Genomic DNA, 26,253 nt, shown 5'->3' with positions numbered 1-26,253 from the left:
TGGTTGCTTACTAGATTGCAAATCACCCTCATTTGCATGTATTTCACCAGCTTATGAGGTGATTTGCATTCCACGGACACTTCTGTGTCCACACACTCATGCATGCCTCTTGGCAAAGTATACTGGATCACACAGCTGCTGGTTTCTGTGTTGGGGCTGTGCTACTATGCCTACATGGAAAATCACTCCATGTAGGTTTTACTGAATTCCCCCCATAGTGTAGACCATCTTAAAATGAAACAAGTTGTTCCATCTAAATGAGATTCTTGGATTCTGCAGGAAAGGAAAGTCTGCACAGACAGTACTTTTGGCACTGATGACCACATTCACTAAGTGACAGAAACACAACGTATTCTACTAGGCATAAAGCTGAAGATGGTGTATATTTTCCTATCTGTGCAAGTGTGATGATATGTCATTATAACACCTGGGAATTGAAATTTAAATATATATATTTTTTATATTATCTATTGTTGACTGGGTTAGTCTCTCTAGTCAACTGGCATCTTCAGGGAAGACCTGAGGTGGTATTTATACTACAATGGGGAATTTGGCCAGGACACTGGGGAACTTTTCCTACTCTTTTTGATAGATGCAGTGGGAACTTTTGCATCCACACAAGCTACTGCCAACTCAAGCAGAGGGGATCTTAGTTTAACTTCTTATCCAAAGGACAACACATTCAGGACTTCAGAATACCCCCTCAAATGTTGCACTGCAGTGTCAGCTATCTAATCACCCAGAGTGGGAATAGACCCCATAGCCTTGTGGGCTTCCAACACCAAAGGTAATAAGGTAATTGTGCAGCTTGATGTGATTTACTTTACACAAAAGAGGTAGTGATCGTCATGTTCGGTATATACTTTCTCTGCAATTGTAGAACCACAAATATATGAAGACCCAAATGTAAGGAATTGAACAGAAATGACTCATAGCTGTGTTAATACATTAATTAACATCTGAGTTCAATATGGCATCCTGGGGTCTATAATATAAGAACGAGGATTTAAATATTCGAACACCATATGAGTGACACCAAATGATTGAATATTTAAAACCTTGCAAGTGTGAATGGGGATCGCCGTAGGGAATTCTTCCCTTTACTTCAATGAGTGCGATCTCGGAGTTGGCATATTTAAGTACAGGGGGGTGTGGGGGGTGCAGGGGGCTTGCCCCCTGCTTAGAGTGATCAGGTAGGTTTTTCTTGTATTTTTACATTTTTTATTTTCGTTTTGATGTTTCACAACTTCGCTCATATGGTGTCGTCCATATGGTGTTCGAAGTTGTGAAACTTCGTCCTTATAATATAGACCCAGCATCGTGCTATGGTTCATTACATTACACCCTAGTGGGTGAGCTAGTATGACATTAACATTATATCCTCTCATATTTTATTGCTTAAATAATTAATTTTTACCCAGAATTACACAAGAAAAATCTCTTGTGAGCTAGGACATATGTCAGACAACCCAAGTAATACCTATTTACAAAAAGCAAGATTAATTACCTTGCTTTTTTAAAAAAAATAACTTTGCCTTCTAACCTCATAACTGTTAGCTCATAGGAAAAAATCAGCCTATAGTATAAGAAATAATATTCTACATTTTTCTTAGTCATTTTGACAAGCTATATAATCAATCATACCTCTCCAATGGCATTAAGTAAATCAAGTGCTGTAACACTTTCGCATGAGTCCCACCATGCTCTCCCAAGATGTGATTAGACTTTTTTTCTAACAAAGTATTAGTTGCAGTGTACACAATACTTCCTAGTCAATTCAGCTTACTTAAAAGGTCCCTTACCAGTAGCATCATGTAACGCACAGATGGGTATATTACGATGTGAACTAACAAACTGCCGCTCTTTCTTCCTGGTGTGCTACCATTTTGGAAGGTCACTGGCATGATTTCTGATGCTCACTGGTTGAGAGGTATGATGGTTTTTCCAAACCATACCCTACAGATGAAAGGAATAATGTTTGCTGTACAACAATGAAGCCTGAAATTTCTTTAAAAAGCAGTGACCTAATAAATAAGTTAATCAATATTAAAGTTATTTGCATGACAGAAGGCATAATTTTGCCATGTATCCAGTCAAAGAACCAAGAAGGAAGTAACTTTTAAATTGTAGTTTTATATATAATTAATATACATAACATTTGCAGAAAAGGAGGAAAAACAAAACTCATAATAAATGTACTGGGAACTGGAACAATAAAACAAACTGCTTCATACAAAAAGTACAATTTCATTCAAGTTTTAGGCCACATCTGAGGCCAATAAATACAATATATTTTATAAAACAGCCATCATTAATAAAGTTAACAATAATTTAACACATAGTTTGTTTAAATGTAACCTCAATCACATTACTGATTTAGTGCTTATGTTTCTATAGAAGCATATGCATGTATCTCCTCTTAGTAGGTTGTAGAACACCTGAGTCAGTCATGTAAATCGACATCCTTTAGCTATATTGTGGATCATGTATGTGTGTGTTCATTTAAGTAAACATAAAAATAGCAATGATAGCTTGGAAAGCAATCAACTTTCTGCCCACACAGGTAGAAGATTAGCGCAGTAACATGGTTATATCCATTATAACAGCATACACATTCATCATTAGACTAGTTTACCTGAATGTAATATGGATCAATTAAGTACATTATTTATTTATTAGATTAATGGTAGTGGCCTTTCATTTAGAGGTAGGGAGCATTGAATCCAGCTAAAGAAACAATGTCCTGAGGGACAGTCAATGACCATTGTAGCAAATAATTACTGAAATATGTCAATAGCGTGTTTTCAGCAATTTGCTTTTATCATTGCTAACATCTGATAATATTTGTACTGAAACAGTTTATTCCTTCTTATCTTTCTACGCAGTGATTGTGATAATCCAAGGTATATAATATCAGGAGCATATTTATACCACAACACACTGCAATATCACAGAAAAAAAAAGAAAAGGTACCATCACTGAATGGGACATTTAACTCCAAAAGTTATAACTTCTAATGATGGAAAGAGGAACAGTTTTTAAATATAAATATATTTACAAATTGACAGTATGTGGTAAGAAAATACTGAACAGTTTGTTAACGTAATTTTGCATGTTATTCTTTCTCAGGTTTGTCCCAGTGTTGGTGGTGGGTTCAATAAATCAAGTACTTCTTCAAAAGCCAGCTGCAGTTATGTTTTCTAGACCACATCATCACCCTGAGGAAGGCTGGCAAAATGAGCAGCAGATTCACCTAGCCATATGTGCCAAACTATCACTCATACTCTGTCAGCTGTTTCGAGGGTATCCACTAAAAAGGCAAGACGCTTTCATGAACAGGAACAGGCTACACTGAGGTTTAGGCCCTGATTATGCTCATATCCCATTATTTCACTTCTGATAGTGTACATAGTTTGCAGTACCAAAGTATGCCAGTTATTCAAGAGATTCTTTTCTTCTTTATCCCTGTCTAGGTAATGAAACAAAAAAATGATAAAAAGGTTGCAAACCTCATGTGTCATTACTTTACTAAATGATATTCATGTTTAGATACCAGCAGAATAATGAAATTCATCTACACACAGATATATCTATATGTGACAGTGAGAAATAGAAGGGAGTAAGAGTTATGCAGAGGGGTTTTCTGTATTTATTTACTGAAGGCATCAAAAGACAGAACCCAAACTGAGGGGCAGAGTGTCATAAAAGCTTAAACATTTCTAAAACAAATCTTGATTGCCCTCTCTGCTATAAATTGTTCAACAGTTTGCAGCCCAACAGGTGCAGTCTTCTGGTGCATAAGTGATACATTTTAATGGTATTGGTAGAAAGGAAGCCCAATACCCTTGCTTCTTGCCATATGTTGTTTCTCTTCTCTTCAATTTTCTATTCTACTTCCAAAATAATGAGGCACAACTAATTATGTAAACAGCTGTCTGGTTCATTTTCTCAAATTTGTAATATTTATTATTTACTAGGCTACTAAATGGCAGCAAGGGATATTATTTTAAATAACTGTAAAACACATAATAAACAGCAATTTCCTTTATAACTGGCACTATTTAACATTGCCATAATTTACTTTAAAATATTCCAAGAAATCCTGCAATTTGTCCGACATAAGTAACAAATCACTTTGGATTTATGTTACTGATAAAATTAGTGTAAACCATTTGTTAGGCTGTAGGTGGCAGGCATGAGTCTGATATTATCAAATGACTAACTCACCAAAGCATCATGTGATCATGCTCAGCAAAGCACATGTGACTTTGGAGCTTAGATGTGAATACTAAATAGCTAGGATTGCAAATAAAAGTGACAAATGTATAAAATGATCTAAGTGGAATCTATGCATTAGGCCACTTCATCAGTAATCACAGATGATGTTTTGTTTATTGTGACACTTCTTGGAACTTGTCTTACTGTCTACTTGATACAGACATAACCCAATCCATAATAACTTGCTGCACTTGAGTATTTACTGGCAGTTGATTTTGCTTGCAGTCCTAGCTGCATGCCTTGCCACTCTATATGAGGAAAAAAAAACAGAACTGTTGCACTTTAAGGAAGCAGTCATTGAAATTGGTAAGGAGGGAGGAGCTAATGAAATACAGGTGGATAATACAATAAACTGGAATGTAAACACTGTTGAAAATGATGATAAATAGCACTTAAATAAAAAATGGGTTATTGTAAAGAAATACATGAGTGATTTATGCACAAAGCTCTTACAGAGCAATGACAGACCATAGTGGCTTTAATACAAACTGTGATTAAGTATAATAAAAGTAATATTTATCTAAGTACAGAGTGGGTCAGTCTGTCACCTAACAGACTTGTATATCTACATAGATAATGATAATTTCTCCTGGCAAATACTTGTTAGGCACTGCAAGACATTTGCAATGAATGTATAATTGCTGCCATATTTATATATCCCTCCCTGATGTTGTGTATTTTGCTGGCTAATGAAAATGAATTTCTGAAAGCATATCTCTCATATTTCTCTGTGACTAGATGGTAATATATTTTCAGTTTTCCCATACGTATGCCATCAAATGATTTATACTGAAATAATTTGAGCAATGTTTTTCTAAACTATCACCTATGTCCTGAAAATGTGAATAAGGTAAGTGATATCAGCATATTCCTACAAACCTGTTAAATGCAACATCAAGAGAAATGCTTAAGCCATGACACCAATATAATCTCATTAGTTTACATTTTGTTTCCTGCAGAGAGGACCACACTATGTCATTAAGTCCATTGAACTTCGTGGGCTTGTAGCTATCAGTTAACTTGCATTTTGATCACAAGTGGTTGCAGTTCCACCTCTCATAACAAATTAATTCTGCAGAGTTATCAGCAACACTGATTCTCATGAGCTGAGGATAGGTGAATGTGCTGTTCACATTATGGCTGCTCCCTCACTTCACCCTTATCTCTGCATATTCAGTCTCTTCCTCAGAGGAAAGGTAACCCTTCTTTGCAGCAAGCTTTACGAAATCTATATTAGCATATTCAAGGTCATGTTCATTCTTTTCCTTTTGATCGTTTTCATTCAGTAGCATGTCAGCATCCATTTCATGGCCACTGCTCTCAACCTGGAGGCAAACAATATGAAATATATTACTGTGATGAAGTGGAGCATATAGAGGAAGAACAACAGCTGCAGAATACAAGGAAATACACACTTATACAAATAAATTAGAGCTACTGGATTGCAAAGTTGTCTTCGCCCTATTTCAAAACATTGTTGATAAAAGTTTAAAGATTAAAAATGCAAGACAAACCTAAAAAATATCAATCATACCCTAGATATATATATATATATATATATATATATATATATATATATATATATATATATATTTATATCCAAAAGGCAAAAAGGTGTGAGGCAAAACAATGACACTATATAGCTGTTTCAAACAGTCCATTTAATGAAACAAAAACACAGAAAAAACGTAAGCGCTTTCACGGTGTAACCCATTGCTGTTGATACGTCTGAAGAAGCAGTGGGTTACACTGTGAAAGTGCTTACATTTTTTTCTGTGTTTTTGTTTCATTAAATGGACTGTTTGAAATAGTTATATAGTGTCGTTGTTTTGCCTCACACCTTTTTGCCTTTTGGATTCCATTTTTGTTTCTGGGTGTTTCAGGCATTAATCCAGTGGTAGCAGGTAGTCTTTTGCATATATATATATATATATATATATATATATATATATATATATATATATATATATATATATAGGCCCACTTCTAAATCTCGAATCTCAAAAATCTCTAAATTCAAAATACTGAAACCAAATCTCTAAAGCTCAAAATACTGAAAACTCAAAATACTGAAATTCAACATATCGAAAAAAACACAGGACAGCAACACTAACTATACTGCAGCACAACTACGTACAGAAACATGTTACTCTTCTCCAAGTTTGCTCCCCTGCCTATACTTGGAGAAGTGTCCACCTGCACCCCCCTTGTGGGGGGCTGCACCCCCCACACCCCATGCTTTTTAAATATATCAACTCTGAGATTGCATTCCACAGCAGAAAATGGCAAACATACCATTACATGCTTCATTATTGCCTGTTGTAACCTTAGTCATGTTCACTTCTAATTTGCTATACTACAACATAACTCATCTTAGTGTAGTGAAGTGCGATCTCGGAGTTGATATATTTAAGTATCAGGGGGTGTGGGGGGTGCAGGCCCCACATGGGGGGTGCAGGGGGGCTTGTTCCCTGCCTATACTTGGAGAAGAGTAATATGTTTCTCTATGCAGTTGTGCTGCAATATATCAGAGATGGTTCCCCAAAAACATCACACAGAGCTAAAAGTACAAGTTTACCAAAAGACTTTGTGTTACTTGAAAGGACACATATTATGTTCACTTGTATAACATAAACTGCATTATTTTAATATAAACCACTGGTATTGATCTATTAATATCCCAAAATGGTAGAGAATGCAGGCATTTTTGTTCTAGTTGTTAATGTCAAAGGCCTGAAATGGGTTGCTGCCAAACAAATGTTTTTCCCCCAAAATAGGGAGCAACACACAATCCTGTGATGTATTGAGGCTATCTATAGCTATATCTATCTATCTATCTATCTATCTATCTATCTATCTATCTACACACACACACACACACACACACACACACACACACACACACACACACACACACACACACACACACACACGCACACGCACACGCATACACATATTGTACAATCTTGTGTAGTTATTTGTGAAGGTAACAACAGCAGACCACATACTGTATAAATAATGGCTATAGCCAAAAGGATGGTTGTCATATAAAAGTCAATGACTACACTAAGAACTATGCCGCTGTTATAACAACTTACCTAGAAAGTGTACCTTGAGACACATTACTGCATTCCAGCAGTAAGTACATTAGGAGAGACAGGACAGCATATAGCTGATTAGGCCATGATCTTATCAGCCCAGTTAAATGTATTAACACTGAGAGTGTTTATGGATATGGAGGTGACAGATTCCCAGGTTTAAGATAAAGTCAAAAGAGATACAATTCTTAACAGCTGATGTTACCTCAAAGACACAAGGTTAAAAGTTTTATAGCTAGACATTGCATAATAAAATGCTAAGGTAGCATATATTATTACATATATTTAATTACTTTACATTTACCTCCTGATGATAAACATAATAAAACTACAATAACAGAAATTCAAAAAGTTAAAAGACCTTTACCTACTATTTTAAGAAAGTGGGTGTGTTAAAGCCTCCGAACAAATTCTACAGTAATAAGAAATGGCAGACTGCAATCAAGCATTACAATGATAGCATGACAGTAATTAGATATTGGCACTAAACTAAACAAAAGGTAATGGATTTTTTACAGAGGATGATAAGCTGATTTTGCCCCCCCCACTTTACTATTGTCATTCTGAAGATGTGCCACAGATCCTTGAACTAAGATCATGCACATACAAGTGATTTTGATCTGTGACATGGGTAGCCACAACTCAGTTATATATTTGCCCATGATTTTTACTACTAAGTAATGTTATTATGAGTGCATTTAAAAATTGTATCTGCAAAAATATCCATTACAGTTATGTTTTATCTGAAGTACATTACGTCATAAGGAAACCAAGTTTAAAGGGTTGCCTTGACAAGCCTCATAATGACATGAGAGAGAGACTCTTATAGGGAAAACAGGGAAATATCTTTAATGCTGTAATTCACTATCTTAATGATTTGATGGAGTGAATGTACAATTAAGAAAAATGTCAAGTTCATCATATCAAATATTAAAAAAAGAAGTTTTGTTACTTTTCCTGACTGGCTTAATGATAGTTATGACGTTTGTAATAGTTACATTGTGTGCAATAGACTAAACAAAACTAGAACAGTCATGCAGATAATGATAGAATATCTGACAATAGTACCTTTATGGGAGAATATCTTTATTGAAATGTGGTTACTTTTACCATTTTATTGTTTTATTTCAATCAATATGACAAATTGATATATTTCATCTCATTTTGAACAATATTTCAGAGTTAATAATTCCCATCTAAGCATTAGTTGTCCTAAGCATATTAATATGTAAAGGATCACAATCCTGGCAGTCCTAGAGTTTTAGAGTAGCACTTTCATAAGCCGCGGTGGTGCAGCAGTAGCGTTGTTGCCTCACAGCAAGAGGTTCTCCCGTTAGATTCTCGGCTGGAGCGCCTTCTGTGTGGAGTCTGCATATCCTCCCCACAGTTGAGTGACATTCGAAAGACATGTGTGAATGGGCATGCCTTTGTTGAAGGTTGGGTGTCGGGCTGGCACCTCGGCACCGTAAAAAAAATCTACTGCCAATCATTAGCGGGCTATAGTTTCGCTGTGGCGAGCCCTAACTGGGAAAAGCTGAAAGAAGAACTTTGAACAAGCACATTATTTTACATCTAATTAAAAGGAAAATCCAAAATAAACCAGTAGAAGCAGTACTCATAAAGAACAGCAAAATTAACATCAATATTTAAAGAAAGGCAAACGAAATTTGATGGTGAAATTTATTGCTGATTCTTAGCACATCATCACAAAGATGGAAATGGCCCAAGTTACTCATTTAAGAGAATCAGTTTTAGAGATTATCTTTTCAAAAGTGATATCCCAGCAAATAATTTTTCCATATAGTCTGACTTCATGCATATTCTTTGTGAAATGGACCTATATCTTCTGAACTCACAGAATATTTGATTATATGACATTTGCCAGACATCATATTAAACTGGTACTTTTAGTTAAAGACCAGCCCTCTGAATTGCATTTTGTTGCATTTAATTCTTTGATCCGTCAAGTCTGAATTTGCTATATTTCTTTCTGCGAGATGTACAAAAGTTAGACTTGATTATAATTAAGAGGGATGCAGAGGGCATTTCTCTGTATGAAGTGAAGTATGGGGGGCATAACACAGAATAAAAGCACTTGTGTGTAGGGCAAGCTTGTTAATGAAAACATTGTCTCGCAGTGTTGGTCCCCACAAAAGGGACATATGCCTGATTATACTTCCTATGTTTGGGTCAGCATATGTTCTGCTTTATGTTAATAAAGCAAGCATGAGAACGGTGTTTAATATACTGATTATAAATGCAAAACCAAATACGTACTGAGACAGAGTGAATGGATACGCTAAGGATACTATATATCAGAGAAACGTCTTTATAATCCCCACTCATCATTGTACCATGATGAAGTGCCCTCTTCGGAAATCTAGTAATTGCTCTTTCCTGCATTATTTAGTACCTATAGAGGTAAATGTTAGATAGCAGTTCCTCCCCAATAGTAGCTACATTGGAGTACGGCTGTTCATCTTTAGTTTTTGCATCACCTGCTTCTTTTTCATTAGCAACGCTGCTGCAAACTTGATTATGATATGCCACTATTAAGCTATAGTGCTAAAAGGCCCTTCTAGACATCAGTATAAGTAATGGCACATTGAAGGGACTATTCTCCTGGAAAATGTTTAGTAGTCATCAGCCACTTGCTGATATTATCTCTCTATCACCTATCCATCAGTAGATTCACTAAATGAACCTGGGTCATCTTCAACATAGGTGCCCTTCCTGAGCTCTTTTTCTATTAGAACAGAGTATATAACATATAATTGTTTTATGTACTGGTTGCTTTCCTAATTCATGGTTCAGATGTACTATAAACTGTTTTCAGATGTGCTATAAACTGTTTTGCATGTTATAGCATTCTGTTCTTAGATGTTTAGGCATAAGAAATCTATAAATATTGAGCAAATTGGATGGCCAGTAAAACTGATGTACATGTAGGTAGATGGAGGATGGTAACCATTTGATAATTTGTAACTATGACCCCAAGAATAGAAAGACTGAATGACCAAAAATGCACACATATATATTAAGTCTGTGATTGCCATTTCTTGGAATATTCTCTGGAATATTTTCTTTTCTTCAATGTATGTCAATTTTCAGAACTGGTATATATATATATATATATATATATATATATATATATATATATATTTATATATATATATATATATATATATATATATATATATATATATATATATAGATATATATATATATATATATATATATATATATATATATATATATATATTTATATATGGTTTATCGACATAATGTTGAATTCCATAATGTCTAATAGTCATTTGGTTGAAAAATAACATCTCAGCCCAAAACATTGAATTATCAAAATGTCTGCAATCATTTCATTGAAAAAGCAATGAGATCAAACCTACTATTTTGCAGGGGGGCTACCCTCCCTGCACCCCCCATGTGGGGGGCTGCACCCCCCACACTCTCCTATTTAAATATATCAACCCCGAGATTGCAATACAATGCAGAAATGGGCAAATTTGATACTTTCAACATTGTGTGTTTAGACTCATTTTATTTCAACATTTTGATAATTTAATATAGTGTGTTCAGCCAATTCAGTTTCAACCATTTAGCATTCAACATTATGTCGGTAAACCTATATATATATATATATATATATATATATATATATATATATATATATAAAGTCTGTGATGTATAGGGGTTTGCACCCCATATCAGCTTTAAAGGAGAGAAGTAATGTTCAGCATTTACTACTCCCTTGTAATGTCAGGCATGTTTCCTGATTCCAGGCTTAGACTTCACCAGTTTCAGAATAACAACAGGGAGATGATGGAGATCTCTGGACTGAGAATGAAATGAATTTTCTGATCAGCACTGTACACCAGTTAAAAAATTGAAAAAAAAAATAGAAATGTGTCAATCTTTCACTGTCTACCTACTGTCAATTTGTTTAAAATTACTTGATTAACCAAGACTTAGAAAAAGGTACATTGTTATTCATTTGTCTGGCTTGGTTTTAATTCAATGAAATTCTTAGTTGTCATTCCAATTAAGTCTGTTTCTGACATTTTAAGTGTCCTTGCCAAGTATACCAGCAATGCTAAAATATTCCTCATAATGCTATCCTGGTCAAGAAAGCTGAAAAGAAAATACAAATTATACAATTCACAAGACAATAATGCTGTCTCAGTACACAAAGCTGAAAAGAAACTGTAATAATTATAGGTAAGAAGTGTCTGCAGTTTTGTGATGGCCTAATTTGATAAATATTTATATCTTTTATTTTTCTCATATTATTTTAGATAATGTTATGTAAAACAACCTCAAAGAGGCAGCAATGATGTGGTAAATGACCTAGATGTAGTGATCAGTATAATATTTACAAAAATATCTAAGAAGTGCTTTTCTTCCACATTAAGTAGAGATCATGGGCATATTATTCACATAAGATGTGTACATAACATATTGAAATTATTGTCTCATCTTGTATTTTGACAGAATTTTCTAACAATTGCTGAGCATGTATTACAGTTATACCACTCCTATCCAACATAAACTTTCTTTTGTCTGCCTTCTCATTCAAAAAGTAGTGTACATGCTGCATAATACAGAAGACTAATTGTGATGCAGTTAGAATATGCGCCCTACTGAGTATCATTCGGTAAATCGACATGAAGTCTTGAGTAGATAAACACAGTAAGAAGAACATTATATTTACCTTCAGGATATTGTAACAGCATGTGACACCCCAACTTTACTTGAAATGTTTCAATATTACATGAATTTCTCAGCAAGACTAAGTTTTTGCATATCATGATTGGAGCCGTATTCTGCAGTACTTAAGTAGTCTGTACTGGCATTTTTATTAGTCACCACCAATATACACAACGGAATAACAGAGCAAAAGCCACATTGCACAGAAAGGACTGACATGAGACCATAAACAACGGAAGTAATTTTCATTGATAGCAATGGACACTGGAGAGAGCATCAGGCAACAGTGCTTGACATCTGAGAACAGTTAATATGGAAGGGATATTTGAGCTGTCTGCATATTTTATAAAGGGATGTTTCTGCAGAACTAGGAAATAGTTATTTTTCTGCCAGCTGAATTGTTAATCATGCTTAGAAAAGACAAAAGCAAACATAATGAATAAAACTGGGAAACAACTGGCAAGCTACTTAAGCATTAATGCTTTCATTTGGTTATTTTTATTTACAAGGAATTGCCTGCTAAATGAACTGAGACATACATACCCAACGGAGTAAGATTAACATCCACTAAATGATCTCCTCCAGCTATTAGAGAAGGAAGACCAAGCAGAAATTCAAGAAGTATCATTAACATCTCATTTATACACATTTGCTTTATTAACTAAACAATAAATATTTATTCTGAATGTTGCCTTACACTTTCAAATAACTCATAACTGCTTTACAAACAATGCAGAACGTATTTAATTATTTTCATATGGTATAAATGGTTCTTTCAATTGTTCCGCAAGAGTTCAAAAAAATTAAATGAAATCAGTTGCATAATATATGCTTTAAAGATCTTTTGCTCATTCTACTTTGATCTCGCATGCATACCACACTGTATCCAACTGCACATTTCTAGCACAGCCTCATGGTAGTTCATATAAATAACTGCAATGGTTTACTATCATAAACTTGACACACAGGTGGTCGAGTTAATCAGTGGCCTCAACCTTTCTGTAAAAGTCGGTAACCAAATACTGGCATACCCAACACAAACACCAAACCCCAAAACTCCCTATTGCTCTACACCCAGGAAGAAGTGTTAACGTGTCCAGAAGGGAAGCAACGTGGATAGTCAGTGATTTCATTTTTCAATATTCTTACTTTCATAATGTGGAAATTGAACAGTTGGACATATCTACCTGTGTGTTATGTTTATGATAGTAAACCATCCACAACACATACAAGTATATCTACTACACACTTCTATTGTTGATGCAGCCGAATATGCAACTCTGTGGAGTATGTGTGGAGGCTTCTCACTTTATGTCAGCAAAGCAGATGACCTTACATGCAAAATGTCTTGCTTCCTCAGCTGTAACTGTTCTTTATTGATGAGGCCATAACAATAACAGAAATGGATAATAATACTAATACTAATACATTTCTAACATATTGATTAGTTAAAAACAAAATGTAGGATTCAATAAAAAGGGTCAACACTCATGTAATTGCCCAATTAGTGCAGCAGTCAAAAAATGTGATTCAGAGAGAGATATACAGGCAATGGGAATGGTGTCATTATAGACACATTACTGTGTCTCTGACAAAAACATGAGCTCTGTCAGACTGGATCATGCTAGTGTCCTTCTAGCAGCCCATGCATTGTGTAAGCAAACATGCCCCTTACACACACACACACACACACACACACACACACACACACACACACACACACACACACACACACACACACACACACACACACACACACACACACACACAAGGACACCAACACCGACACACATACACAGACATATATGCATCCATGCAATGTCATTCATATCCCTACAGAGAGACAGACAGAGAAACACACATGTGCAAACTAATATACCCACACCACATATTCACGCAACTTACCTGCATCACAAGTACTCAGACAGGAGTGAATGTGTGACTGATGTGGTTGGAAAGTAGTCACTTTTTCCTCCTACGTAAAATTTCACTCATATGACTGATTCCCTGAGTCACTCAGCTAAGAAAATTGGAAGCCACAGACATGTCTGGGGAGAATATATGGATTCTTAGTATTATCCACTTCCCTGGATGGGTATGACTGCATACAAGACCACTCTCCATGCTGCACCCACACAATGGGAAATCCATAACGGTAGAGTGGGCTATGTATCAGAAAGGCTTAACATGATGCAGAAACCTTCTGATGTCAAGCTTACACATGACACTAAGCCTTTTTGAGTCCCAATGTTCCCATCCTTTTTTGCAGCAGATTTATCAGTCATGGTTTTATTATGTGGTTTCACTACAGCTGCCTTTAAGGACTGATGCAGTTAAAATAAAAATATGATTTAAGTAAAAGTTGTCGCCTCACAGTAAGACACTGTCCGGTTCGATTCTCAGCTAGAGCGTCTTCTGCATGGAGACATGCATAAATGGGCATGCCTTCGTTGAAGGTTGTGCATCAGGGCTGGTAACTTGGCATGTAAAAATCAATTACCAATCATTAGCGGACCGGAGTTCCGCTGTGGCAACCCCTAACTGGGAAAAGCCAAAAAACACAAACAAACAAGTAAAAAGTATATTATAGTAACAAAAGCAGAACTGTAGCCACCTTATCCAGCTCACACTGCAGTTTCCTGATATGGTGAATCTTTCAACTCTAAGCTGTGGACAAAAAGAGGAAAAATAGGTCTTCTGCTGAAACTATAGGAATCCACTTGTTACAGATTTAACAAGCATCTTGCAACAGTCAGTGGTGATTGAAGATTTGGGTACTGAAGCAAAGAAAAATTGAAGAATGGGACCCAGAAAATTCTTACACGTCTAACTGAAAACAGTATACAGTACCTGTGCAACTAGGAATAATAAAAATAATAGAATTCAGTCACGGCTCACACGTGAGCTACAAAACGCAGTGAGAAGCACACTAACACAGACAAAGACTAAAGAAGAACTGAAGAAGGAAGAACAAGATTAGTGAAGTGCATCATATTGATGATTACGAACTTGTTTAGATGTGCTATTGAAAGGAGTAAACTCTAAGCCGACCTGGTATGAAGGTGTAAGTGCTGGATTCAAAATGCTCATGCTTTAGTTGAAGTAATACTAGTGAAACTGATGACTAGCAAGTGAAGGAGTCCTGGAAGTCTTATATGTGATTTGGGGCTTCTACTGGGGAAAATAAACTTTATTCTAGTGGCTAGTATAAAATATGCTTTTCTTTGCTTAGCAATACTTTTGTTTAGTGTGCATATGTGTGTGTGTGTGTGTGTGTGTGTGTGTGTGTGTGTGTGTGTGTGCGTGTGTGTGCGTGTGTGTGTGCGTGTGTGTGTGTGTGTGTGTGTGTGTGTGTGTGTGTGCGCACTATATTCAGTTTTTTTGCAAACATGATAATGGTCTTGAGTGAATACTGTGATACTCTCAGGCAGAATCTATGAGGTTTTGTCTCTGAGATGCTGTAATTTTGGAGGTACACGTGGATCTATTTTCTCCATCTCCAAAAACTGAGTGGCAATGTAAATTGATTAAGTCAGGCTTACTGGCAGGATAAGTAGGTACTGAAGAATAATTGGATTGACAAAGTGCTGAGACTGCATGGGATACACTTGTTCCCTCTGGATGAAACAGAATGGTTGTAGCTAGACTTGATATTTTTGCTGTGTCTTTGAAATGAATCTGGGTAATTAAGGATTCAAACACAGCCACATTTGCTGGAATCCATAATGATGGCTCAAGGAAATGTCTGAGTCACTTTAGACCAGATAACCTAGTATAACAGGTTTAATAACTAATAGAAGTGCTGGTAAAGAACATGTTTGTGCAGCATCTGATAGCATGTAGGTTACAGAACTCAAATGTGTATGCCTTTATCGAGAGCAAGAGTTGCCTACAAAATCTGAAGTTCTATGTCTGATTCACTACAGATTATGGTAAGGTACCTCTAGTGAAGCTATGAAATTCATCAGGGCATCCAGTTAAGTGCCAGTGAGAGACTAGGTGGAAGTTAACTATGAAATGAGTTAAGCATGAGTTGGTAACACAGTTAAGCTGCCATGGAGCAGAAGGCATGCAGTCACAGCAAAGATGGCTGGCTCATGCTACAAAGGGGTAACCAGTAGGATGACACAAACTTCCTAACTAAAGTCTTATTTAAAGCTCTCATTGCATTTATTTTGCACTGACTGATTAACAGAGTAACTTAATAGCTAAATAAAATCATGGTGGGACACTCCTTGATTATACTGGTTTATCCATAGTTCAGAATCTGGAGGTGATAGGCCACCTGTATTTTAGCTTCAAGATGTGCAAGGTTATCTTGGAAACATGAATATGAAATGATTCTGCAGAAAAAGGCCTTCATTTCAGAATATCTAGCAAGAATCTAAGTAAAACATTTTACATATCTTTAGAGGACTGTGACAAAGACCAGTAACATGAATATTCCTATCACCAATGGCACAAACTCTTGTTAGGGTAAGATTCTTTTTCCTCTGAACTCTACATTTTAAATCATTACCTGGAAGACTACTTTCAGTTTGACAGCCATATTTGAAAATTGACTAGAGATTTCTGGAATACAACATTGAGTCAGTCACCTGAATGATGTGGGAAACAAAGCAAACATTCTAGATGTATATTCAAATCAATGAATAATGTTTAAACTAAATGGAAGAGTAGAATTAACATGTATCTTGGAGATGTGTAAGATGGTATGGCTGAAGATAACTTAGATAACATTATTGAGACACATGGGTATAGCTTGGCTAGGAGCTATGCTGAAATTTTAAAAATGAGATACTGATGCTGAATTTTAAAATAGACAGTCAACCAAGTGGAACACCTTGTGTGGCCATTTCCACTAAAGGAAATGAGTAGTATTGTACATGGACAGACAGAAGATAGGCGGCTACTTAAGTAGTTAACTGCAAGCTCTGTGGATGCAAATGTTAAATTCTGCTGTCCTCAATATGTTTACATGAACATATAAAACTGTGGACTGAGACGTTCACACAGTTCAGCAGTCTTGATTTGCCATAAATTTTCTAGCAAATGTGATACTGGGTGTGAAAATTGTAACACGGTACTTCTATACCTCAGATTAGGATTATAGACTGTTACCTGTTCATGTACAGTCATCATACACAACTACCCCTCCATCCCCATGAACATAACAGATATGCAATTGTTAGATTACAAAGCCCATTAACTTGCATACTAACATACTTTGTTTTTGTGAATATTATAGATTTAATATATGCTGCCTAATTTAAAATTGTCCACTGAAGGATTGCACATTTGGAAGTTCTAAAGATGACACAGAAGGATTCCATGACAATCTTTTGAAGGACACTATTTCAGTGTAGCTTCCTCACGTGATGTCTCCTCTCCTCTATGCTTCATCTATCTATACAAATCTTTCCAAAACTAACCTAAACAAACTAGCAACCTCCTACAACAACATTGCCAGATTTGCCACTGGTTCACCATATAGAACTCATCACTGTTTAAACCTCAAACAACTAGGCTGGCTTGAACTCAAAAACCAGCTACTATTTCAGCAACTTACAATTACCCACAAGATTCTCTTTCACACCAATAGGACTCCTATTCTTTGTAGCATTGCAACTCCTTATAGAAATCTCACTACCCTTACGCTCAGCAAATAAACTACAAATATCCACCCTGAAATCCCTCAATAAAGCCAGAGACTCCCTCTTTGCAAATTCTGTGGGTAAGAGTTGGAACAAACTCCCCAGCAACCTACAATTACTTCCATCCTTATCACTATTCAAACATCAGCTAAAACTACACCTTAAAGAACATTGGTTATGCCCATGTACTAATCCAGATTAACACCTGCCAGCTATCATATTTCCTTTCCCCCCTCGACTACCCACTAGAGCACAATCATATCTTATTCATTCATAGTCTATAATGTAGTTTTTATATTTCCTTCTAACTTCATTAAACTTACTCTTCTTTTTTCTATAATCACTCTCCACCTTCTGATATTGTTCTACATCAGTGTTAACCCCTATGCTACCGTTGACACTTCACACTTCCTGATATTCTTCTATGTCTTTGTTAATACTTATGCTACCTACGACATTTCAGGCAAACCTTGTCTAACATAACAACCAGATGGTACCTTTCACCCCTTCCACTCTTTTCTTCTTGTCCAAATATTGCCAATCATTATTCTCCTTGTATATACTGCACTTAATACTACTGACTCCACACCCTAACTTTTCCTTCTCTAATCTGGTTTGTTACTTCTTTGCTAACCTCTCTTTCTCTAATGCTGTTTGTTACTTCTTTGCTAACCCGATCCTTCTTTGATCTATTTTTTCCTTGCACCATTATTGTTGTATTTTTATCTGTTTGCTATTGAAGCTCCTTAGTTCATTAATAGACACCCTTTAGCTATGAGCTGCATTTATTTTTTGTAATATTTTACTGTTCACAATTTTACTTTTATTTGCAATCCTGTTATATTACCTTATATTGGAGCTTGCATTAATTCTTTGTAATAATGTACTATTTACAATTTACTTTTACTTTTATTTGTAGTTCTGATACATTGCCTTAATGTTGGAGCTTATCTCCCTGGGCCTCTACTGAAAATGGACATGTATCCAGTTAGACTAGCCCGGTCAACAAATGTAAAATAAAATAAAAAAAACCTTTGTTTTTATATAACGCAGATAATTTCCAGTTCACTGACTTTGCTGTCGTAAGTTATAACTTATTGATTACTGTTATCCATTGAAAAGAACAGCTGTTGCAATTTTGTTTACAAATTTGCAGTGATTCAACTTTTGCATGCTTTTTAGGGGCTTGCCACTTGCAAAAAATATTTTTCTGTGCCATTTGGCTGCAGCTCCTCTGATTCTAGCTTTGAACTCTTCATTCAGACTGCCGTTCCTTTCTTCTCAACCACCCCTCCCAGATACTTGAGGCTATTAACCTGTTTCACTGTCTTCCCTTCTTTCTCATGTTGTCAGTTTCTTCTGATTTCCCACATTTGCAAGCATTAAAACTGTTTTATCTATACTCAGTTTCATCCCATGTACCATCAGTTTTTTTTCCATTCTCCTATCCTTTGCTGAAGTTCTTGCCTGTAATGCCTTATCATCTGCATACAGCAACTTTATTTGTTCACTCTGACCCGTTTGCTAATGTACTCCATCACCAGTATGAAAAGTGGGCTCAGAAATTAATTCTGATACACAGCCACTCCAACAGGGAACCACTCTGTAAGACTGAGCACTGTCCATACTTGAATCATTGGGTCCTTGTGTATCGCCTGCACTAATTCTACCAATACTTCTGTGACTTCTAACCACTGTAGGACTATCCAAATCAGCTTTTTTGAGAACTTGTCATATACTTTCTCAAAGTCTAGGAATGCTCAGTTGGACTTTTTTCTCATCTCTAGCTTCTTCTCAAGTATATGTGTCTCTTAGTTCTTGAACACTGGCACAAGTATGCTTATTCTCCAGTTATGTAAGATACGCCTTTATCTTCATACTGCTATGAGTACCCCAGGAGCTATTTCTCCCAGTCTTACCCAAACTCTTTATCATATCTGCTATGACCTCATCTGAGCTTGCTGTTTTCCCTGAGTTCACTTTCCTTAGTGCTGTTTGTACTTCTTTTTTTGTGAGCTTCTCCTTTTCTTTCATCATATGCTCTGTCTGGAGCAGCACAACCTCTCTGGGATTTTCTTCATTCAGATGATACTGAAAGTACTCCTTCCATCTGCCTTTGATTTCCTGCGGAGTGAGGATCAGTTGTTGGTAGCATCCCTTATGTAGGATGTATGACTATCTTCTTTATCTTTCTGTCTTTGGTTTGCAAACTGATATAGCTTTTTGTGCCATCTACTGAGTCACTTTCCAAAAGCTGGTAGAGTGCTTCTGATGTTTTGTTCTCTGTGATTGCAACTCCTCTTTTAGCCTATTAGACAACCAGTATTCCTTCCTAGTCCAGTCCATCTTTTTTATCTCCCACTTTTTCCTGCAGTCCTTCCTTCATTGGCATAACAGGTAAGGTATTTGCCTCCAATGCACAAGGAGCAAGGTTCAATCCTGACCTCTGGACAAGCCTGTATTGAGTATGCATGTTCTTCCTGAGTATCTATGGAGTTCATCCAGCCTCCCAAAAATAACCTGAGTGTTTCTACTTCAGACTCACCCAAGAATGGAGATCTGGGCATCAGCACAGTCTCTAGATGGTACCCTATAGGGGAAGAATTGCATAGACAAACCACTTTGAGCTTCTACTCTGCTGCACAGTATATTTAAGTTAGTAGAACATGGATCACAGACTGCAAGCTGCGGCACTGCTAGCCACTCAGTGGTATAAAATATGCCATAAAGCACAACTGCCCCAAATCAATAAGCTACTGGCTGACTGGTGTTCACTTGCCCAGCTTGGGTTACTTGGAATAGCTCTGTTGAGTAAAATCTGGGCTTAAAACCAGTCAACCTGCCAAACATGAACTAAGAATTGCTACATGCAATTTAGGTTCATTGACAGGATGAAGCTTGGAAGTGGATGACATGACGGTAAGGAAGAGGCTGGACATCCTATGTATCCAGGAGAAAAGATGGGAGGGGAGTGCAATAAAGCCACTTGGCTTGGGATCCAGAGGATGGGCTAGAAATGGTATGGAAATTGCAGTGAAGTAGAGGCTACAGAAGACAGTGAGTGATGTCATCAGGATTAGTGACAGACTCATGGCAATCAGACTCCAGTGTAAGGATGGGGCAGTATTCATAATCACAGCCTATGCCCCATAGCAGGGTTCTCATAGTGAGGAAAAGAGTCCATTTAGATAGAAGTTGCAGGACCTTCTAAATAAAGCAGGACAACATGAACTGGTATTGATAATGTGTGATCTGATTGCACATATTAGGACAGACATAACAGGATATGAGGACTGCCTAGGTCCACATGGGTGGGGCAACAGGAATAAAGAAGGAGAGGCCACTCTAAACTTCTTCTTTCTGGCAAATGGTTAGATGGTGACTAACATGTAGTTCAGTAAGGGAGACAGTTACAAGAGTAGCCAACATACAACTCAAGTAGACTTCCTCCTAGTATGGAAAGGGCAGTGGGGTAGAATCAGTGATTGCAAAGTCATACCAATGAAACAGTCGACCCACAACATAAACCACTGGCTGCCACAGTAAGTTGCAAACAGTGATCTGAGAAGGCTCTAAAGTGAACAGAGACCAGGTTGAAGGCCTGGAAGTTGACGGGAGCGAAAGCACAACAGGTCAAGAAATTGCTCAGATCTCTAGCCTCTCAAAAAGAAGAGGAAATAAGTGGTGTTGAAGAAGAATGGCAGCACCTCAAAACACCATCTGTGATGACTACTAAACAGATATGTGTGTCTGAGCCAGGTATGGAAATAAGGTACATAAGGAAAGTTGGTGGTGGAATGCAGAAGTCCAGGAAGTCATCAAAAAGTCAGACTGCAATGTCTCACTTTAAAATGAAATCACTACTGATGTAGATTATACTGCAGCTGTTGTTTTTGCACTGATGCAAAAAGCTATAATGCAACAGTGATGGAGGATATTTTTTCTAATATGAATAGGCATATGTCACAAAGCTTTTGTTGTGGAATTGTGCAGGTAAGAGAAGGCAGAGACTGGTGGGAGTGATCAGCTGTAACAGCTTGCCCACCTTGATGGAGGCTGTGACGAGGTCTCACTAGCACACAACTCCTAAGAGATATCAGCAAGTTGCTCTCCCTAAGGTTAAGCTGATCAAGATCACACACAGTTCTACATAAGGTAGCAAAGACATGAACAGAAGCACACGTGGTAAATACCAAAATTGTGACTACTGCAGGTGTGTCTCAGCTTTCCAAGAAGCTAAGTGATTAGCCATTAGCTGAAAAAGTTCAGTGCTTACTGAGAAAGATAGCCTCCTAAGGGACAATTGTCACTACCAACTACCAAGCAAAGAAGGAAAAGTGAAAATGGATAGTTAGCACAAATGTCTCCTGCTTGGGTGGTTGGTGCAAAAAGTGAAATAAGTTTTACTTGCTAATCACAGATTGTTTGAAAACTATCTTTGACAGATGAAGCAGATGCAAGGAGTACACCCTGATATTAAAATATTTTTTTGCATAGAAGACATGTAACTCAAGCTCCTAGCCTGATCTATATCTACAGAATTAGAAACTGCTCTACTATTTCAATCCACTAAACTAGGAAATGCCCTTCTCCTTTTTCAGCCATTCCATCTTAACCCAAATATAGGCCTGAACAATAAAATGATTAATTTAAATAACCTTCCATTAGTCAAGGACTTTATCCTATGGGATATATATAAACACAATCAGTTATCCCTATCAGAACTCCGCACGGTGCTTGACCTACCTAAAAAATATATCATCACCCTGAGACAATTAAGAGAACTTACCATATCGACTTTCCTCAGTTTTTCCAGTACCGATATGGAACAAAACCAGGTGGCCACCTTACTTAAAAGCTTAACTAATAAGAAAAATATGGTATCTGTTGCCTACAAGACTTTCTCCACATTTCTAAACCAAGGAAAAATCATATTTGCAGAATACTGGGATCAGCAGGGCTTAAACCTCTCGATAGAACAGAAGCTTCAGGCTATTAATCATACACTTATGTATTCACCCTATAAAAAACTTTGCTATACACAATTTATGATTATCAATAATTTATATCTAACCCCAGTAAACTTAAATAAATTTGATCCGAATATCTCCACTACATGTTCCTGTTGTTCGTATCCACATGCAGATATCATGCATATTCTATGGTCTTGCAGATACTCTCGCAGTATTTGGTGCTCACTCAAGGTTCGTTTGGAGAAAATGGGGTATCATAAATCTACACTGTCCTGGGAGATAGCATTATTACATATCACGACTATTTACATACCTAAATTTAAGCTCCGTGCCCTAATTATTCTCTGCCTCCTGGTCAAATTCTACATTACCAAACACTGGTTGGATCGCTCCAAATTATCCTGGAGGGACTTTAAGAATCTGGCCATTAAGTACATTACTTCCCTAAAACTACTAATAATTAATTCCTGTAAGCGGGCTTCTTACCAGAGATTATGGGACTTTATCTTTATACTCTTGTCTAATGATTAACAATTATATCCTTATAGGTACCTCAATTTACTTTTTCTACTCTTGACCTCTATATCTACACACGTATTCCTTATCATCTATCCTGCTATATTGTTCTTGGAATTGAAATTGTTTGATGTGTAACTCCCTACACTCATGCAGGATTATACAGATGAAATAAGGTGCATTGTAGCATGACATATGTTTATTCAACATTACTTTACAAATATGTTAATGGTGTCTTTTTGTTCTTTTCAGGCACATATGTATATATGATTATAGGTTATATTTTGTTTTATTTGTACCTACCTGTGTTAGATTTATCCACTAAATATCGTAATAATGTCTATTTTCTTTTTTTTTGTTGTTATATCTGCAAATCAATAAAACTGTGTTAAAAAAAAAAAAAAGAATTAGAAACTGCTCTAATTTTAGAAAAAGACATTCACTAAGGAATCATGTGTATGTAAAGTGATCACATCAAACCTGCTACTTACGATTACATCAGGAAAGTTATTTGAAACTCTGGCCATTACATTCCTAGACAAAACCTTTGCTTTTTATTTATGAATTACTTTTTTTTAGTCCCTGTATCATTCAAATACTGTTGGAGAAATTAATTTAAAAGACAGACACTAAATGCTATGGAAAGAAGAATGTATAACACTAACATTGCTTCATAAAGTCATAGGAGCAGTAGGCAATTCACCTTAGCCGGCTTCACTGCTATTTTGCAGTGTACAAAGAGATATGCTGGATGGTTACATGGGGAAGAAAATACAGTTTTGTACAATGCCTGGAAAGACCATAGAATGTTTGATGCATAAAGTAAGTATATATCCAGTTTGTGAAAGCAGGACTGCTGTTGCTAGGAGATAGATAGGAATTTTACCCTAAGGCCTAGATGGGCATGGAACACTATTTTGCAGAAATGACAATGTGCTTCTTTTTCCACTGCTTTTAATGTCTGGCCTCCATTTCATCACCTGAACTTTTTATAGGTTCATAGGTTGGTACTAGGCTATCGGCCCTAAGGCCTATGCAAGCCTTGCCATAACAATTCCCTGGAAATTTCTTCCAACAATATTTACTTCTCTGGGGCCCTGTCTAGCAGGGCAACTGACATGATCCCCAGGGTGAATTTCCTGTCTCCCATCCAATCATCAAGATTCCTTTTGAAGAGGGCCAATGAGGCGCTGTGCTTGACATGTATGGGCAGTCTATTCCAGAGTATGGGGAGTCTCTGGGTCAGGAACCTATCCCTCCAGCATGTTTTGTTTATTGTGATGATAAGGTTTAGATCCCTGGAGCGTGTGGCTCTGAGGGATTGGGATTTCTTTAATTGGAGCATGTCCAACAGCTCAGGGTTTGACATGGCCTTGTATGTTAAGCAGAGACAATATGCCACAGAGTATAGCTGGAGTTTTTTTAGACAGTCAGCATATGGCATCTGCTTTAGGCCTGTGATTCTTTTAGTGAGGTATTTCTGTGGCCTTTCCAGCTGTTGCAGATGTCTTGTGAGGTACATACCAAATGGGGCATTATACTCTATAATGGGTCTAATGAGGGATGAGTACAGTGGGACAATGATCTCCTTTTTTCTGAATGAAAAGCCCTTAGTGATGAGGTGTGCCACATAGAAGGATTTCCTGACTGTTGTCGCGATGTGGTTATCGAAAGTGAGACCACTGCCAACTTGTTTCCCTAAGTCTCTCGTCACACTTTCGATGTTTAGTGTCCTGCCACCTATGTGGTAGTTCATGGGTACATGTTTTTTTCCAAAGGGGATAACTATACATTTCTTGGCATTAAGCTTGAGCCCATGGCTCTGGCACCAGGCAACTGTTTCTGTAAGGCACTTTTGTAAAATATTCACATCATTTGGGGATTCAATAATGGCTCCCAGTTTGCAGTCATCTGCAAACTTTGTTAGTCAGAGTCCCTTAGTGTTGGCCTGTACTTCAGAGAAGTAGATGCCAAACAAAAGTGGTCCCAGGACTGAACCCTGAGGTACTCCACTTGTCAGTTGTCTGGAGCTAAATTTGGAGTCGGCTACTTTTACAGTCTGGGTTCTGTCAGTAAACCAGTTTGCAACCCATCGAGTGACGTGGGGATTTATGCCCAGCTTAGTAAGTTTATCTATGATTCCAGAGTGGGGGATGGTGTCGAAGGCCTTGGCGAGGTCCAGATAGGATGTGTGGACCGCCTTACCCTCATCCACAGCTCTGGAGACCGATTCGAAAAAGTCAGTCAGATTCAGGAGACAAAATTGGCCCTTCACAAACCCAAACTGGGTGGGGTCCAGTGCTTGAAGATTGCCAATGTCCCTGTTTATAAATTCCATGATAATGCGTTCCATGCCCTTGCAGATCAGGCTTGTCAGACTGATGGGATGGTAGTTCCCAGTATCCAAGGCGGATCCTCCCTTGTGGAGCGGGATAACTCTAGCTGTGCGCCACTCAGTGGGCAGGAAGCCTGAGGTAAGGCTATGATTAAACATGACACTTAGGTGGGGTGCCAGTTCATTTTGTAGTTCATGTAGTACACAGCCTGGGATGTCATCTGGTCCCATGGATGCTGTATTCCTAGCTTTGGAGAGTGCTGTTTCTACCTGTGTGGCTGTGATTATCGGAATTTGGCAATCTTTTGGTATTGAGATGGGCCCTTTAGGGGTTGAGAGGGGGGTGAAGTTGGCACTAAATCGATCTGCCAGGATATTGGCAATATCCTTGGGATCAGTATATTTAATGCCATTTTGTTGTAGCTCAGAACAGATCTGAGCATTTCCATTTAGATTCTTGACATAACTATAGAATGCCTTGTAGTTGTCTTTGGAATCTTTGGCAATTTTATTTTTGTAACTAGCTTTTGAGGATTTTATGAGAGTTCTCAGCTTCTTACTGAGGCTGGTGAGGGAGTTTTTTGCATCCTGGGATTTTCTGCTTTTCTGCAACAGTTTCTTCCTTCTGTTGTATAGTTTGTTTATAGCAGGGAACCACCAGATTGGCTTCTTTTTTT

At 37.1% G+C, this 26,253-nt stretch overlaps 1 protein-coding gene across 7 annotated transcripts in view; it reads right to left on the bottom strand.

The window, feature by feature from the left end:
• Positions 1-2,113: 2,113 nt before the first annotated feature.
• MAG (myelin associated glycoprotein) overlaps positions 2,114-26,253 on the bottom strand; it is a 2,406,588-nt gene continuing 2,382,448 nt past the window's right edge. For 6 of the 7 annotated variants that reach the window (XM_044080483.1, XM_044080481.1, XM_044080480.1 and 3 more), the window contains one exon: positions 2,114-5,603. In XM_044080483.1, coding sequence (XP_043936418.1) covers positions 5,427-5,603 — 177 coding nt within the window. In that variant the 3' untranslated portion in view covers positions 2,114-5,426. Of the gene's footprint in view, positions 5,604-12,641; positions 12,684-26,253 lie in introns of all 7 variants that reach the window. The other variant, XM_044080485.1, reaches the window with a different exon arrangement.

This window comes from Protopterus annectens, chromosome 8.part0 (assembly GCF_019279795.1).
Source record: "Protopterus annectens isolate FY-2018-M chromosome 8.part0, PAN1.0, whole genome shotgun sequence".
Lineage (NCBI taxonomy): Eukaryota > Metazoa > Chordata > Ceratodontiformes > Protopteridae > Protopterus > Protopterus annectens.
Note: the sequence above shows the minus strand (reverse complement) of the source record. Positions and strands in the feature narration are given on the sequence as shown.